The 17222-nt window shown below is 43.0% G+C and overlaps 1 protein-coding gene across 2 annotated transcripts in view; it reads right to left on the minus strand.

Moving 5' to 3' along the window:
- Nucleotides 1-5692: 5692 nt before the first annotated feature.
- The window catches only part of LOC121612595 (teashirt homolog 2), a 40034-nt gene continuing 28504 nt past the window's right edge, over nt 5693-17222 (minus strand). For both annotated transcript variants that reach the window (XM_041945592.1, XM_041945591.1), the window contains one exon: nt 5693-9259. In XM_041945592.1, coding sequence (XP_041801526.1) covers nt 6219-9259 — 3041 coding nt within the window. In that variant the 3' untranslated portion in view covers nt 5693-6218. The remainder of the gene's footprint in view (nt 9260-17222) is intronic.

Raw genomic sequence — 17222 nt, forward strand, 5'->3', positions numbered from 1 at the left:
TACACTGGAGTTAATGAAGGAATTAGGATTCATTTAAAACACGAACACACTTTCTTTTTGAAAAATCAGGTCCAAGTCCTAAAAATTTGATCTTTTTATATTTGTCTGGACGCAGAAAAGCAAAAAGCTGCTTTAGAAATATTGAACTTCACTATTTCTTCCAGAGAAAATGTCGTGTTGACAGCGCGTGGACCTTTTTTCCCTCCGTCATCCTCTGTGTTCTTTGACTTCCCTTCTTCAGCGCTGTCCTTGGTTTCAGTGCTTTTCTGAGATTCCAAACACAACTCCCACACAACTCCCCGCCACAAGGTCAAATGCAAACTATCAAAAATATGAAATGTGAATGTACAAGTCGAACAACTGAATAATCCAGTGAGTAAAATGGACATCTGCTTTTCATCTATCAGATATCCAATATGCTGCAGCGTGGGTCCAGATATGATCTCTATTTGCAGCTCATCCTTGGATTACTCAAAGCACAGTCTTGCTACATGGGTTGCATGTTCTTACCACCACATTAAAGCCTCCTAATAAGTGCAGGTGTCACCTCTGTCTCTGGTGTCTGGCCATTTGTGTTTTTGCTCTGTGAGTCCAGGGAGATGCTTGGGAGGAACGAGCAGCCAGTCGGCAAGAATTAGAGCAGCGTCCGTGATTGTGCTGACGTCTGCAAGGGGCTCGGCTGGAGATTAAGCCCAATAAAAACGTGTGATTTGTTGCTTTCATATTTGGAAGATGTCAGCTTCAATTTGAGCTAGCACGCTGCCTTGAGGCAGGCTGGGTGACAAATATGAAGGATGCACTGATGAACTGCTGGCAATCAAGTGCTAGTTCTCTCATCCACTATATGATGGCAATGAAAACCGCCGCACGTTGTTTCGCAGAGGTTTGGCCACGGCTAATGGCATCCATTTTTCATATATCATAAATCAGATAAAAAAGAAGGGATTATTTATTCATCTTTTGTTCACTTGTTATGGATCAATTATTCATTTATGTTTCTGCTAAATGTTCCTCCTACCACTGACAAGATATGATGCTTCACCCAAACATGCAGCACTGTAACCATGGAAAAAAGACAGGGGGGATTCCTTTAGTTCTCAATGGTCACCTTAACTGTCCTTTCAGGAGCTTTTGGCTTGTATTAATAAAATCAAATAGATCAGAATCAGAATCCCACATTACACACCGATCAGCACTGAACGGATGTATGCAAATGAAGGCAGAATCTGCTGATGCGGGGAAAGATTTTGGTCGAGTAGTATTAACCAATCACGTTTGAGCTGGCTTTGGTTGCATGCAGGTAAACAGCCGTCATGATAGGCAAAAGAGGTGGAATGCACTGGCTGCAATGCAGTTTCGCGCCCATCGACTCACGACGATGCAGCTTTTTATTCAATTATCTACATTCATATGCTCGTACGTGTTTATAGAGATGAACCGAAATGTCGCCTGAAAGCATCTCATGTAGCTTATCGGAATGTAAACATTGGCCGTCATATGGGAGAGCAAACGCTGGCCCGGATATCCGCTGGCTACACCTGAAGCCCGACACAATGGCCGACGGGTGCAGAGACTGGGGTTAATGTAACGTAGATGCAATACTGGATTCATGCCACCCTGCACCAATGGGTTGTTTTGACTCAGTGTTACTTTTTCATATTACTAAACTAAATTATGGTTATTTTGAACCAGTCAGAAGCAACAAATGTATATGCAGATTAAAAGACTAGCCACTACACCAGTTAACCAACAATAGTATTCAAAAGTAATGCTAACACCCAGTACAGTTAAACCATTGTTGCAGTGGTGATAAGTGTTGATCCAATCTGGGTCAATTTTGAACCAGCGTGTAGTCATAGCCCGGCTCACTGGTAAAAGTTGTAAAATGAATCAATAACCCTTCGTAAAAGCAAGGCAGTGGTGAATATTTGTAATTATTAAGCAATCGTTACAAGTGAATGTCTAAAAGAGGGGAAGAAAAAGGGGGGAGAAATAATTAAAAAGCCAAACGTGGAAAGAGTTAGGATCATCCGAACGTTATCGGGAGCAGTGATCGACTGACTGTTTAAGATTCTGGAAGTTTGAAAATACCTCATGCATTATAACTGAAGCACTACCCCGAGTTCCCAGAGTTTAATCCTTTTTGCAAGTGCTTCATCAACCTTCAGCTTTTTTGACAAGACAGAAGTTTCAGCATGTAAGATTAATAAGATACAAATGTGCAACTGATATTTGATAAATGACTTTGGTTTCATATTCATGATGTACAATGAATATGCAGCACCAGGGGCTTAGGCCTACTTGATTGATCAAATGTATTCCATTCATCACTTATTTTTGCTTAATTAGCATATTTGAAGCAACACCATTAACAGCGGAGGACTATGGGCTATTTGGAAGATATGATGTATGTAGGAGAGCAGACATACATGCATTCTTCTTTGTCTTGTGGAGCTCACGTTCTCAGGAGACAGAATTCATTATAAAGCACATTTTACAGCTTATTATTTACCAAAAAAAAAAGAAGGTGCAGCATTTAGGTGCATCATTTTTCACTGCCTTAATGCTCTGCATGTACGTTGCTCCTCCACATTTTGAATATAATATCATCTGTATATCTGGCGAAAGGACAAATGTTCTGATGTCTCTGTGAAAAGGAGCTGTAATGCTCTTTCTGGGATATTTCTCAGAGGGACGTAATAACCTGAGGACTTCGGGGAGAATAAATGGGAGAAAAGGGAGTTAGGATGTGGGTCATTATAGCTATAAGTTCTAAAGCCCTTCATTAAACACATGAGCTAGTCATTACCCTGCTGCTGTGTGATGAACATTTTGAACCCTACTCCCCCCCCCTCCTCTGGTTTACAGGCCAGATGATGCAGAGAATCCATGCTTGTCTGACACAGGGCGAAGCAAAGTCAGGCACAGTGTAAATGTTTTGTGTGTATCCAAGCAGGCAAATTCTGATGCACATTTGCCCTATTACAGCACATCAGCATCAGGGAGACGCACGCTAGTGCAAGCAAGGAGCGTGCACTTATCAGTATTTGATAGCATGTTTAATGACAGATTGACAAAGGATTTGCAAATGCGAGCTGGCGTCAATTTTGCTAAGGTCGGGTTTCACTGCGTCTGCAATGCAAGTGTACTTATGTGCATAATTTGATTTTTCAACTACACTATTAGAACTGTTTTAGAGAGTAACTCCAAGCGGGGGAAATGAGAGCACGTTTGATGTTTTAAGTCAGACAGTGAGACATTTCCGAAGCTTTAAGACATTTTGACTTTGGTAAAATCAATGATAATAATTGTGAAAATGATAAATTATACATGTGGGGGCTTTTGACTGCATTCAGAGTGATCTCTTTGAGGGAAAAGGTCTGAGAAGTGACCTCGCCAATTTTAAACAACATCATTTTATATTGTTTTTATTGAGGGGAACCACGCTAAGGGGACATACACAGCCAAGCTTTATCACTGTCATCTGCCCAGTGCTCTGGCTAATATAGAGCACTGCAACAAAAACACAAACCTGTTTACTTTCTCTGCATAAACTGTGTGTGTGTCCATGTATGAGCACGTTACTGTGCTTAAGATCTATCATAATCAATCAGCTTAAAACCAAGATTGTGTGTGTGCGTGTGTGTATAATTGCAGAAAGCTGACTGTGTTCTGTAATTAGCCATGACGTGTCAGATATACGGTGTGATTAACTGTGTTAATATGCAAACATCCAAAATGAATTAATATAAAGCATCATAAGAATTATGGGTTTATTTCACTTAATTACCTGTGATGTGCTACCTGAAGTATATCAGTATTTAATAAGTCAGGTATCCCCTCTAGAGAGCACCATGCTGATGTGTATTTTGATTCCAACCAATTACAGTTTATGCACCTTCAAACGACTGCATGATACGAATCATATTAACGCTGCAAAGTTTAGAGCATTTTTGTGGACTAACAATAAATCCCACATTGACTTTGACTTATTAGAGCAAATTATGGTGGAAGACAACTAATTTCCTTCTGTGATTGCACTGATGATAGCATTTTTCTTTGGTTAGCTTTGCATGAATCTCTACTAGGTTGTGCTGAACCCTCAAAATGTACTTGTAGCCTAAATCTGCACTGAATAAAGCTTTGTATCTATGTTTAGGGAATTGCTGTGGAGAACATTAAGTGAAAATAAAACATTTTTTTCAGTAAAAACGAGAGATCCTGTCTTGCATCATGGCTCCTTTTGTTAGCAAAAAGCAAAGAGTCTCACTTTAAATTGCAATTAATAAACACAACCCGCAATATTCTCGTCCTTTTATTTTCATCTGCAAAGCATTCTGCTGCATCTTAAGGACAATGCTTGCTTCAATTTAGAATAAGTTGCTCCTCTAAAACATAATGGCCCTACAGACAAATCAGAGATCCATCGGCGAAGAAAGGCACTAAATAATTTATAGCTTTAATCTGCTCACTGAGGTGTGTGGTCTTTGACAGTAATTATAAATGCAGGGAGAAATTATAGCTGAATACTTTAACTGCATTAGGAGTCATCTGATGAACAACGTGATTGCCTGCTCATTTCCAACAATAGGGGGCAAGTTGGTGTCACAGCATTCAAATCACCACAGTGCCCATGTGCTTTTTCCCATTTACCATCAAATGTCAGTCGGCCGTTATAAAATAGAGATTTGATGGGTGGAGGTAATTGAGGACTTGATTGCTTGAAAAGAGATGAATTGCATAAAATGTTTATGAATTTAGAAGGCAATTATTTTTAATAGCCTAGAAATAATAGAGCTGGAGGAAATATGTTTAATTGTTATGATACCATCTTGCAGCAACAGCAACGGCGTTCGCGGGGAAAGCAATAAAGTCTGACAAGAAGATGTATCTGTGAGGTGTATCTAAGAGTCACAAGGTAAAAACGACAATGCAGTGTACAGTGTGAGGATGCTGGCCTTCGTCACTCTAAGGGTCTCCACTGAGATAACAGGAAGATATTGTCGATCTGAATATGAGATATTTGGGTTTTATGGGTCCATAATTTCTGAATGTTTTCCTGATAATTTCCTCAGATGTTTGCTGGAGAGAATTATGTCATTTGGTATTAATTAAAGGGAACATGTGATATTTTGCTGAAAGAAAGGCTCAGTTGAAACCAAAGTAAACAATATTCATCTATTATTGGCAATTTTATGCTCCATATATGTTGAATTGTGTGTTTGCCTGTGAGCAAATGTCACATTGCGGCATGTCCAGCTGAACGGCTGTGCAATGACGTAAAGACGCTGTAGGTTTCACTGGAAACTAATTGTAATATTTCTGTTTCTGGTGCTGAATTACCTGATACGTTCTGAGAAAATTAGCTAATAATTGAAGAAAATGCTCCTGATATTTACGAGTCCTAAATATTTTTAAGTATTTATTGTGCATCAGTTAGTCATAACTGTGGCCTCTGTGATAAGCAGCAAAGTCTTAAAAACAAACTCAAGAGAGAAAATAAAGATATACAAGCTGTTATCAAATGTTAACTCTTTATTTGAATAAGTAAAAAAAGGTGCAGGTATCACAGGTATCATCTGTTTTGCTGTTATCCTTGTTGCATGAAACGCACTGCTTTTTTTTCCCCTCTAAAATATATTTACATGTGAAGTATCCTAATCATTTTTGAGCCATGTACAGAATCCGAGTCTAAACTGGTGATTAAACATTTATTAAAGTGCTTTTTTTTTTTCTCTTCTATCATTGCAACACAAAACAACTTTACATAGCAATACACTGTACAGGTCTGCGTGTGTGTTATCATGTGTCGGGCTACCTGTTTCAACAGCTGCACGTGTATGCAGGCGTACTGTATCACAGATGTTGTAAAGTACAATTAGTTCATTATTTTGTCTTTGAAATACAATTGAAACTTGACATATCATACAAATAAATAGTAGTCATAGCCAGGGCTATTGCATGCAAACATCAGCAATTATGTTTCTTCAAGCAGTAATACATTTCATTACTGGTGATGCATTTGAGCAGGGTGCAAAAGTATCTCTTAGTGTTTCCTTATACAATTTCTAACCAGTGTGTCTTTGCTGTACTCCATGAAATGTTTTAAACGTCATAATGATGCACACTACACAATGCTAGTTGAAAAATGGTTGAAATATCTGACCCGTGTATTAAAATAAAAAAGGAAAAAAAAAAAGTGACAATAATATGAAAAACTACTCCTTGTCCATTTCCACGTATTGTGAATGGTTGTCAGGGGATTTGCTGTGAGTTTTACTCAAATGGAGTTTGACCGCGTGATTACTCGCAAATGTCCGACAGCAGAGCTTACATTTGAACTTTGCGTCAATGTCCTCCTCCGTGACTAGAGCCTCCGTGGCTCGGACACTGAGGGCCTTCGACAGTTCTGCCTCCTCTACCTTCGTCTGGTGCTCGACCGGCATTTTGCACATGTCTTTGATTTGGAACCCGAGATGGGATTCCAGATGGGAAATGAATGCGGTCGGTGACCTGAACTGGGAGGCGCAGTCATTGCAGTAGAAGACCGGGTGGCCCGTGTCCATGTTCTTCAGAAATTTGGTCCCTCCGGTTTTCCGCAGTTGGTATTTTACATTTGCTAACCAATGGCTTATGGTGGTCATGGACAATCCAGTGAACTTGGAGATGTGCATCCGTTCCTGAGGGCCGAGGTCTGAGAGTAAGAACTTCCCCTCAGAGGTCTGGAAGAGGCTGGACGCGAACTGAGCTTGCAGGATGAGAAGATGGCGAGGATTCCAGTTGGACTGTCTACCTTTACGCTTGTGGACCGAGTACACCTCAGCAGACACGTCCTCAAAGCGCCGGACGTCTGATTCCAGTTTCATTGTCGGGATCCTCGACGGTATGGAGGGTTTCGGCGTCGTGGCCTTCGGAAGAACTTTAACCATGTCAGCGATGTCGGACAGAGCGTATTTCTGTGGCATCGGGGTGGAAGGCTGCAGCAGCGAGGAGCTCTGCTTGCTGTGTTTAGATTTCGTCAGGTCTATCGGTTGGTCGTCGCTGACAAACAGAAAGTTGTTATCGGGCCTATTTCTCATAGCGTTTCCAAGCTTTAAAGCTGGCTTCTCGCTGCTTCGGTTAATGTCAGCAAAAATAGACTTGGTGTGAGCAGATAGTTTATCTACTCCTGAGTTATTGGGCTTATTTGCTTTGCCCAGATGATTGTTCAGAACTGACTGCAGCGCACTAAGAGGGTTTATGCCAAGTACAGCTGGAGTGTCACTGAGAGGCTCTGAAGTAGCGCTGCGTCCATTGCTGGCAGAGGGGCTCGGTGTCTTGCCTCTGTCAGAGAAATCTGGGCTCAACTTCCCTTTGATCGCTTCGCTCCCTTCATTCACACAGTCTGCATCAAGCTTTGAAGAGGAAGAGGAATCGTCCTGACAATCGCTGTCATCATTCTCCACCAGATCAAACTTAATATTCTGACTTTCTTTACCATCGCTAATGCCAACCTTTTCTTTTTTGATGTCCACATTTTGATGCTGTCCCTGGGGAGCCTCAACTCCCACAGCACCGTGGTACAGCTTCCCCTTTGGGGCGATCGGTCTCAGCTTGTGGTTAAATGTCTGCTTTAGTTGAGCAGGGGGAGATGCAGAGAGGGGGGCGCTTTTGATGATGCCGGAGAGCTGATAGGCAGCATGGATGCTCGGATAGGCACTCCAGCTCGGTGTCCCCGTTTGAGCTTTATTGATGGCAGAGGCCACTGTGTTGGCTAAAGATTTAAGAATGTCCCCTCCTCCTCCTGAGTCCTGTTCAAGATCCTCCTCACGGAGATAAGGGTACTTAAAAGCTCCATTGCCTGCCTTCTGATCCTCACTCTCTTGCTTGTCATCTTTAGCTTCGGTTTCTTCCATTTTGTCTGATGTACCTTCCCCCTGGCTATCCTTCTCGCTGCTCCCGGGGGAAGGATTTTTTGGAGACACCTTTTCTCCCTCAGTGTCACTGGCAGCAGGCTCAGCTAAAACCTGGATCTTCTCTATGGCCAGGGGGTCAAGCGCTAACTGTTTACCCTTTTTAGAGGCTGAGTTTGTGACTTTGATGAAGTGTCCGGTGACCATCATATGCGTGGTGAGTTGCTGCAGGGTGTCGTGGGAGCTTCCACACTCCATGCATTTAAGAATCTGAGACTTGCACGTCTCAAACTGCCAAGTGTAACTCGCTCCATTCTGATAGCCGTAGCGATTATTGTTAGCATTTGACATGGTGGCGGCCCGTTGTGCCTCGGTGTAGCCGGAAACGCCGGTCGTTGAGTCAGGAGAGCAAGGTCTCACCGTTTCAAAGGCCCGTTTCTTTGCTGGTGGCAACAATTTGGGTGTGATTACTGGGATTGGCTCTTTTAAAGGCACTTTTTGGTAATGCTTGGTTTTAATCATATGGACGCTCAAATCCTGGAGCGAGTCAAAAGAGTGGCCACAGAACATGCACTTCAAAACCTTCTGCGCGTCCTCTTTCCCTTCCATATCCTGCAAATTTCGTTTCCTGGATTTGGAGGACGAGGCAGAGGAATTACTCTGCTTGCTGAGGTTGTTGTCCTGGTAGTGTCCACTCTTGTTCATGTGGACTGTCAGCTCCACAAGAGTGTCGTAAGCAGCGCTACAATCCTTACAGCGAAAGCGGCTGGCCCCCGTGAACACTGAGCCACAGGGCTTGGTGGTTTGCCTGTACAGGTGGACGGAGCTGAAGAGGTTCGGTTTGGATGTGGGCTTTGGGGAGAGCGTCTGCTGCAGGGTCTTAGACAGCGCGTCCTGGTGCCAGTCGAACTCACTCTTGGTGCTTCCGTTGGTGCTGTCACAGTTGGCTTTGCTGGTGTTTTTGCCAATTTTCAAGTCCATTCCTATCCCCGTCCAGTAGGAATCCGAGAGAAAGTTTGCATAGGCTGCCCTCATTTTCTCCAAGCTGCCGCCCGTCTCCTCTTTATGTTTGGAGCTGCGACTTTCGTCATCCCGCTGGCTCTCAGGTGGCGACGAGGTTTTGAAGTCGGAGAGTCTGTCGCTGCTGTCGCTAAGGCGGGACTCCAGCTCTGCCTCTTGATTGGAAAGGACACTAATGGGAGAGTTCTGGTTGCTATAAGTGTTGACGCTCTTGTTGTCGAGCTCTCTGTCCTCAGACACTTTGGGGCTGGTCTTCTCTGAGCACTCCTCTTCAGTCTGAGTGTCGTTCTCTCCGTCTTCCTCGGTGATGGCATCCTGAAGAGCCGGGTCTTCATCAGGCATGTACACTAGAGAGGAAAGAGACATGGAAATTAATGCCATTAAAACACATTGTGCAACAGCAGTTGAATGAATGTATTTAATTAATTTCCAAGGCGCATTTAGACATACGGTATAAAGTAGAATTTTTTCGTGAGGAGTCACAGAAGCCATTTAAGACAACATAATGGCGGCTGTTCTGTGCCTTGGGAGGTGGGAGAGTATAGCTGGACATAATGTCTTTACTAACAGACTGCTGCTGGTGTAACAGCACCATGTGATTCACGACAGGCCATTGACTTAGTGCTGTGTCCAAGGTTTTTCTGGCCTCAAGTTGAGATGTTTACAACAATCATTGGCCACTGAGTGACAAAAGGAAATTGATTCTTCTGGGACCCGTTAAGGGTTATTGTAAATGACCTGTTCCATGGTGATTATGGATGCCTCAAAACTGCAATGAAAATGTATGCCTTCTGTTCTTGATAACACCTCAGCCTGCCTGAAGCCACGTGTGAGGAATGGCTTAACACAAACTCAGACATTTTAATATCCTGCATTGCTCTATCAATAAATTAAAAGGCATGGCTGAAAAAAGATGAGGAAACATTACTTTAGAAGCCATTTAGCCATTTAGCAAAATAAAAATATGTTTCCAATGTGAATGCTGATGCTGATGAAGATGTTGATCAAGCTGGTGGAGAAGCGGACTCAATTATCAGCGGTAAAACTAGACAATTTCAAAAAAAATTGCTGGCAATCTGTCACGTCATTATATTTTCCCTGACAGTCTCATAAACAGCAATTACTTCTTTCATTATTCACCTGTTCATTCTCCCAACTCATAGAGCACAAACATTATTGCTTCAATTAACAGATAATTAAACAACAGTATTTCTAATTGACACATTTCCCATCATCCAATTAGTGGAAACTCTGACTCAGCATCGAGGGCTTTTCATGTGGCTGCAGGGTCTGCTTGACATAATATCAGCACAGCCGCAGCAGATTAAAGTGTCCTCTCTGACAATAACTGTTTCAGATTATTTAAAATCTAACCATCCGACAGCCCACGCAACAATATCACAACCGATGTTTGCATATCTTCTGAAGACATCCTGCAATAAATGCAGTTTGTCAGCGTTGTCACATATCTGAGATATTTTCCGCCTCACAGTCATGCTGGAAAATGTGCATTTTGGGAGAGACGTGGCAGATGTGCTCCGAGTTAAATATGAATAGGACATAACAGCCCTGTCCGGGCACTTATGCATTTCACGTGGTTAATATTTCTTTTCTGAATAGAGGGCATCGCATGTGGGGACGGCTGAAGCCGAGCACTCAGGAGTCCCACACTGGGCGGCCCATAGAACGTCTTCTCTTCTCTGCCTTCTGAAAATAAGACTTTTTTTTTTTTATCAATATTTCACAAGTGCCTCAAGAGAAACCCCGGAGGTGAATTGCCTGCCAGCTAATGGATGGAGATGGAGATGGGATTCGGACTTTCAAAACAAACATGGAGAATGGGGCCTCGCGAACAAGAGCCTGCACACACACACACACACACACTCGCGCCCAAGAGCCCCAATGTGCCGTGACCTTGATCCACCGCAAGAGGGATGTTTTGATTGGCCAACGGAGATCTGTGATGGCCTCCAAAACACCCTTGATGCTCAGGGAGAGAGTTGTCAAGAGCACAGAGGTATGTTTTATTTATAGTCTTATATATAGTATTCACAGTGAAGGAGAACACCGATGGCTATGACAAGCTCCCAGTTGATGCCCTCTCTCTTCAAAGTCACCACTAAAACTGAAGGACTGGCAACAACCAAAGTGGAGAGATGAGCATTTTTCCAGTACGGTGCTGGTTTAATAGAAATGGCTCGTTCCTAGTATGCAAAAGCTATTTCCTGCATATTTTATGTGGCTTAAAATTCACCAATAGATGCAGCTCAGTTTCACCTACCCTATTTGTAAGATAAATGTCCCTTTCACAAAGAGGGGCTAAGTGCCGTTTTCCTGGAAATAACCACGTACATGCACTGTAGTTGTATCAGTTTTAATGTGAATGTTTGTGTCTTATCGTGGTATTTGAGGATGGGATTGACAGAGATTAACAGCCGCCCTTCCTGCTGTTCTATGCCTTTCTATCAGATGCCCCAAGTAGCAGACATCCAGAGGCACCAATTAACCTTCTGGCAGGGATCACTCCAAGATACCCGCATGTCTAACTCCGCTTCTCACACCATTTGTAACTGTGCTTTGCCAGCTCCTGGTCTACCACAGCACTGCAGCCGTGCCAAGCCGCATTACTCTTTAACACAAGATCAGATTCAAGGACAATGCCACGAAAACAGGCAAAAGGTCGTCATGCTGTGGCAAACAAGTTTGTCGAGATTGCAGATAAACCGCCAACACGCTCCATTAAACGTCATTGTTCAAAGTGGTGTGTCGCCGTGCAAACCAAAAGTGAGGAACAGCAGGCGCGTGTTTTTTCACAACTTTTAAAAAAATAATAAAGGAAACGCTTGCTTTGAAAATGCTGTCTCTGAGGCCAAGCAAGGCAACTCCCAGCCTAACTAGCCTTACAAAACAAGAGGCTGGCATGCCTTGCCGGAGATTTAGCATGTCATAAACTGCTGTAAAGCCTCCAATCTGTGTCACAACAAATTTATATCTTCAGACAGAGATATGCAAAGGTCAAAAAACCTGAGGTGTCCATCATAAATCAGGCAGTTGAAGTGTTTATAACCTTTATCCGTTAGAACAGACTCTTGGCATGGCGAGGCCTGGATTTACAGAAGCAGCAGCCTGTTTCTGAGCCAAAAGGCTTTTTTTCCCCCCCGACATCTAGAGAAACCAGCTAACTGCATAGGAAATAGTAGATTACATTTACTGCTACATTCATGGCAGCGTGCTGTCCAGCTGGACTGCTGCGAAACGCTTACATGACAATATATTTACAACTCAACTTTAAGCACTACTATCTTCATCAAACCCCCCCCCCCCGGTGTAAGTGAGCCCATTCGAAATGTGTCAGTCACATTCGAGAAGTGTGCGTCAGCTGTAAAAGGGCATTCTGTTTCCAGTGTTCAACATGCCAGCAGAAACTTTTGTGAATTTGAGAACATCAACATTTATCCCTCGGAAGGTCAACATTTCCTTCATTAATCTGACAAGCCACAGAGAGTTAGCAGCCTGAGGAGCTTAGCTAATGGACAGCTGCAATACCCAGCGCAGGCCTTTGTGAGTATCCGAGGTAACACTATCTTCACAGAAGATTGGGTAATTCATAGGTGCCAGTGACAGGTCTGCACGTCTGTGCCACTTTCCCCGGCGCTCTCCGGTTGTCTCAAGCTACAGTTTTTGCTGCTCGCAAATCAATATCTCTTTTTACTTCTCATTGATTGCCTAGTGGTGGGACCAACCTAAGCAGGACTGTTATGACATTTCTAGATTTCCCCCTGTCCTTGGAACAATCAATTACACGCGCATGGCAATCAAAACCTCTTTGCAAAATGAACCTGCTCCATGACATTTTCATCTCCCGGATTTATGCCGTGTAGAGGAGAAAAAAAAAGGAGAAAGGAGAGGAAGAAAAAAAAAAGGAGGCCTGCTGGATCGGCAGAGAACACGCTAACAACGCGGGTCAGGATCACTGAACAATCTCCAGGCTGTCTCAGTAGCTATCATCTGCTTCTCCTTCCTGTTTTCACTCACATGTGAGCAACGTGCCCAATTAATTGTGTCTGTACATTTAAAAACACTTAGTCACCGCGCTCATCTGTTGTTATAAATAGGTGTGAAATGTCAGTCAAAAAGTACTCGGTGTACAAAACATAATTCCAAAGTTGCGACGCTCTTTTGTGCCTGCGATGCTGGAAAGAGGGTGGAGTGTTTATAAAAGTCACCATGATGTGATTTCCTCAGTGAGCTATCATTAGAATGAGACACGCATGTCACAGGGTTTAATATTTGACAGTGATATCTGACTAACTCAGTGAGCAGCGCGCGTCAAGATCAAACAGATACATTGTCAGACATCCCGGTGATAGTCTTGATGACACATCTGAAGTTAAGTCTGAACTGAATCACATGAGAAATGGCGGAGAGCTAATTCTGAGCCCCGGAGCCATCTGTAAAGATCTGTAAACACCTCTCTCTTCATTGTTCCCTGTCAGGAAACAGTCTCCCCGAGCCCAAGGACACTGCAGAGCAAAGAGAGAACAATCACATCCCGGCTGCTCCCTTTGACAAAATTTATCTGGAGGTTAATTGATATCAGAGAATAAAACAGTTTTTGACTTGCTTTTAAATAGGAATGTGTCGTTAGTTCCCATCTGACCCATTATTTCATTTCACCACTTTAAATGACTCCAGTGATGCCCTTAGCAGGCTTCAAAACCACGCAGGCACACTGTAACTGGGTCTACATCATGTCGTATGCAGCACCAAATGGTTATTAACAGCATTGCGGTACACATTCTGGTGAAAATAAAGAGGACAATCCATAGATTAGGCAATTAAAGTGGGTTTAAAAGCAGCCATGAACCCCCACAAAGTGGTTTTGCTGGATCTTTGTGAGGCTTTGGCTACAAAACCATGAGACAGAAACACTCACGTTAATTTTTGTATGCATGAAGGAGATGTTACTTAAAGCGCATTACTTACTTCACTAAACACAAGCTATTCATGCAGATAAATGCCCTTGCTTTCATACACCCTCAACTTTAATATTTAATAGTCTAATATAATCAAATAAAAACTCGCAGCTCAAAAAAAGACATGGACAACTTGAGGACAGATTGTGAACACAGCAAACGGCGCAATGTGTTCAGATGGACCCAGAGCCAGATTAATATGATAGGATCGCAAATATGACACCATATCCTGCCATCTGGCTGTTCATTTGGGCAAAAATGATCACAATAATTATGGCAATTAATCAAAAATGTTTTCACAACCAACATTCTGTTAACTAAAAACACAGAGAACTTTGGAATGCACAAACAGCACAGGAACAGACACAAGAAAGCGTCTGAAGGCAGTCAGTCTGAGCTGCACGGCCTGCGAGCGTGTTTAGTTTGAGTTATGGGGGGATTTTTTTTTATGTAATGATACAAAAGTGGGAATTTCTAAAAGTCTGTCCTCGCATGCTGCACGGATTGCTAATCATTACATTCACTGAGGCACATCAGATCGGCCTGCCTGAAGCTGCAGGAGCCCCTTCCCTCCACGATGTCACCGAGCGACGCTGCTCCTTTTGATGCCTACTAGAAGCTTCTGCTCCGAGACGCGTCAGTCGGCCCGCTGCCTAATTGGAAGTGAGCGGTGGGAGAGCTTTGCAATCTGCACTCCAGCACCTAAGTCATCACTTTGAACGTGCCGCAGCCGCCGCATCACATGCGGTTGCCTGGTGTTGCATCTCACCGAAGGGTCCCCCGCCGGCCCCGGCAGAAAAAAATAATGCACACGACATTCCCATCCCCGTCTCACAGGCCAGCCACACAGAGCAGGTGGACATTTGTGCACAACATATTATTATAAGCATGGAAAGAACATTTCTTAAAGGGCTGGTTCATCCAAATGGCCACTTTATTAGGAACTGACGCAATCCAGCACAACAGCTCATCCATAGATAAGATAATAACGTTCAACATTAACTCACTGCTTGTTAGCATGCATATTAGTAGCACGCTGGCTCTTTATTAGTCATTATAAAGCACTTATTAATTCCTTATTCTGGGGGTTAGGGTTATTAAAATCATAATTCATGTACAACAACGTCCTTGCTTCCTATCAGTACGTGGTATTTAGGATTTTTTCGTGGGAAAACTCTTCACAGCAGAGCAGGATATGGTCATGCAGAAAATGTGCTTCATAATGACTAATAAAGTGCTAATATGCTACAAATATGCATGCTAATAAGCAGCTAGTTCGTGGTAGTTATGTGTACCTGAATATAAAGGTATGAAGTTCTAAGATTTTTATTACTGAGGTTGTAGTTTGCAGTGGTGTTGAACTGGACCACATTATGTTCAAATGTGTTTTCAGTTCAACCCCACCACCAACGACCACCTCAGTAATAACATACGATTGAACTGAGGACGTTTGAACAAATACTGATTATCAGTTTCAGAAATGTCGAGTTTGAGGCAGATCTGTTGCATTGGGTTGGATTACAGTGTGCAGGTGCAGCTAATGAAGGGGTCAGGGAGTGCACACAGACGTGCAGCTGCTTTTATTTGTCCAGGTTTTGAGTCTCTGACACTTTTCAAATCTGCGGTGGTGAACAGTAACTTGACTACATGTATTTACTCAAGTTACTGTACTTAAGTGCAAATTTGAGTATTTCCATTTTATGCTACTTTACACTTAAACACATATTTATTTACCAGCTATGGCTACAAGTTACTTTTTATATATAAAACATACGCTCTGTTCATAAACATACTCTCCAGTAGAACATGAAGCAGCTAAACTGAATCCCATCTCAACCATCTAAAGTGCTGCTTACATGCTAATGCAGCAATAATAATATCATAATATAACACCTAAACGTGTTTCACTTCAGGACAATTTTAACTCAGGACCACCTTGACTTATTATGGAGGACTTTTGTAGAGCAGTAAAGAGTCTAAATACTTCCAACACTACAGCAAATCTGTGAGCACCAAACAAAATTCCACTCTTCTGAGGAGGCAGCAGATATCTGAAAACCAGGGCAAATAAATCACAAGCTATCTGCATGGCTGGACGCCACTAGAGATAAGTGAGAAACCGTTCTTTTTACAATTTTGGTGAACAAACCCTTTAAATTTCTGGCTGTAACGCGCTGCTCTGTATAAGCGGTTGGACATATACTGCACACGGCACGGCTGTCTCCTATTTGTCCTCTTCTGCTAACAAGGAAAGGTAAATATAAACAATTTGGCGAGCGTGCAGGATAACGTTGCAACTGAAGAGGCTTAAAGGCCTCTGTGTATATTTGCCAGATTATAGATGATCTTTTCTGCCCCGCCTGATGCAAAGTTCCAGTTGGTGGAGCAGAAGCAGGGCGGCTTCGGCTCCAGTGTATTTTCCACTATAGCAGGAGGGGAGCAGCCTCGCGCCGCTCTGTCACTTGGTTTCTGAAGAGCCTGTGACACGACACTCCAGGAGCGACATGATGAGGTCTGATGGTTCCTTTCTGCAGAATAGCAGTTTACCCCTCATTCACCCTTATCAGAGAGCGAACCCATCATCTTACAGCGTGCCACTCAAACCGCTTCGCATATTGGAGCTGACCAGTCGAGCAAACAGGGCGGTACTAATAAAAGACCATCTTGCTTTGGTTCAAATTTCCCTGATTGAATGTCAGTCAGGAATGTTTGCGTGGCAGCAGGGAGGAAAGTGGGCCATCGTTTAAAGGACCACTGCCTCGCACACATAAGGCCTTTGTTCTAGTTTTATGAGATACTGAGTGAAAGGTATGATGGCCTACACTCGGCTAACGTGCTGTTTGTTTTTCATGCCCGCTAGCCCGGCTAAATAAAGAGCTTTTCAATTCCGATTCAATCACTGTCTGATGTTTTGTAAACATTTGCTTCGTCGTATGATTCTGTTTTATTTTGCATTTGAGGGGCGGCGTCGAGGACTTAATTATTTTTAATATTAAATCGGTCATTTATTTCCTTGTGATGTCGTGTGTTATTTTGTGATATAATAATATTATTGTATCACGAAAAGCAGCCAGCGGCGAGCCTCCTTCAGTCCCTGCTCCACGGACCGTGTTCCAGTTAGTCTTCCCCCGAGATCGGCAGACATATACAGCACATACAGTCCCCGCATCATAAACTTTGCATGAACCCTAAACACAGGCCCTCCCAAACAACAACAGCACTCCATCAAGGTCAGGCCTTGATGAATCTGATAGTGCAGCTGGAAGAGACTGTGTGTATTCTATTAAAACAATCTGCATTTCACTAACTCTTCCCGCCCGCTCTGTCCCTGTAT

The sequence above is a fragment of the Chelmon rostratus genome, chromosome 10 (assembly GCF_017976325.1).
Source record: "Chelmon rostratus isolate fCheRos1 chromosome 10, fCheRos1.pri, whole genome shotgun sequence".
In the NCBI taxonomy this organism is placed as follows: domain Eukaryota; kingdom Metazoa; phylum Chordata; class Actinopteri; order Chaetodontiformes; family Chaetodontidae; genus Chelmon; species Chelmon rostratus.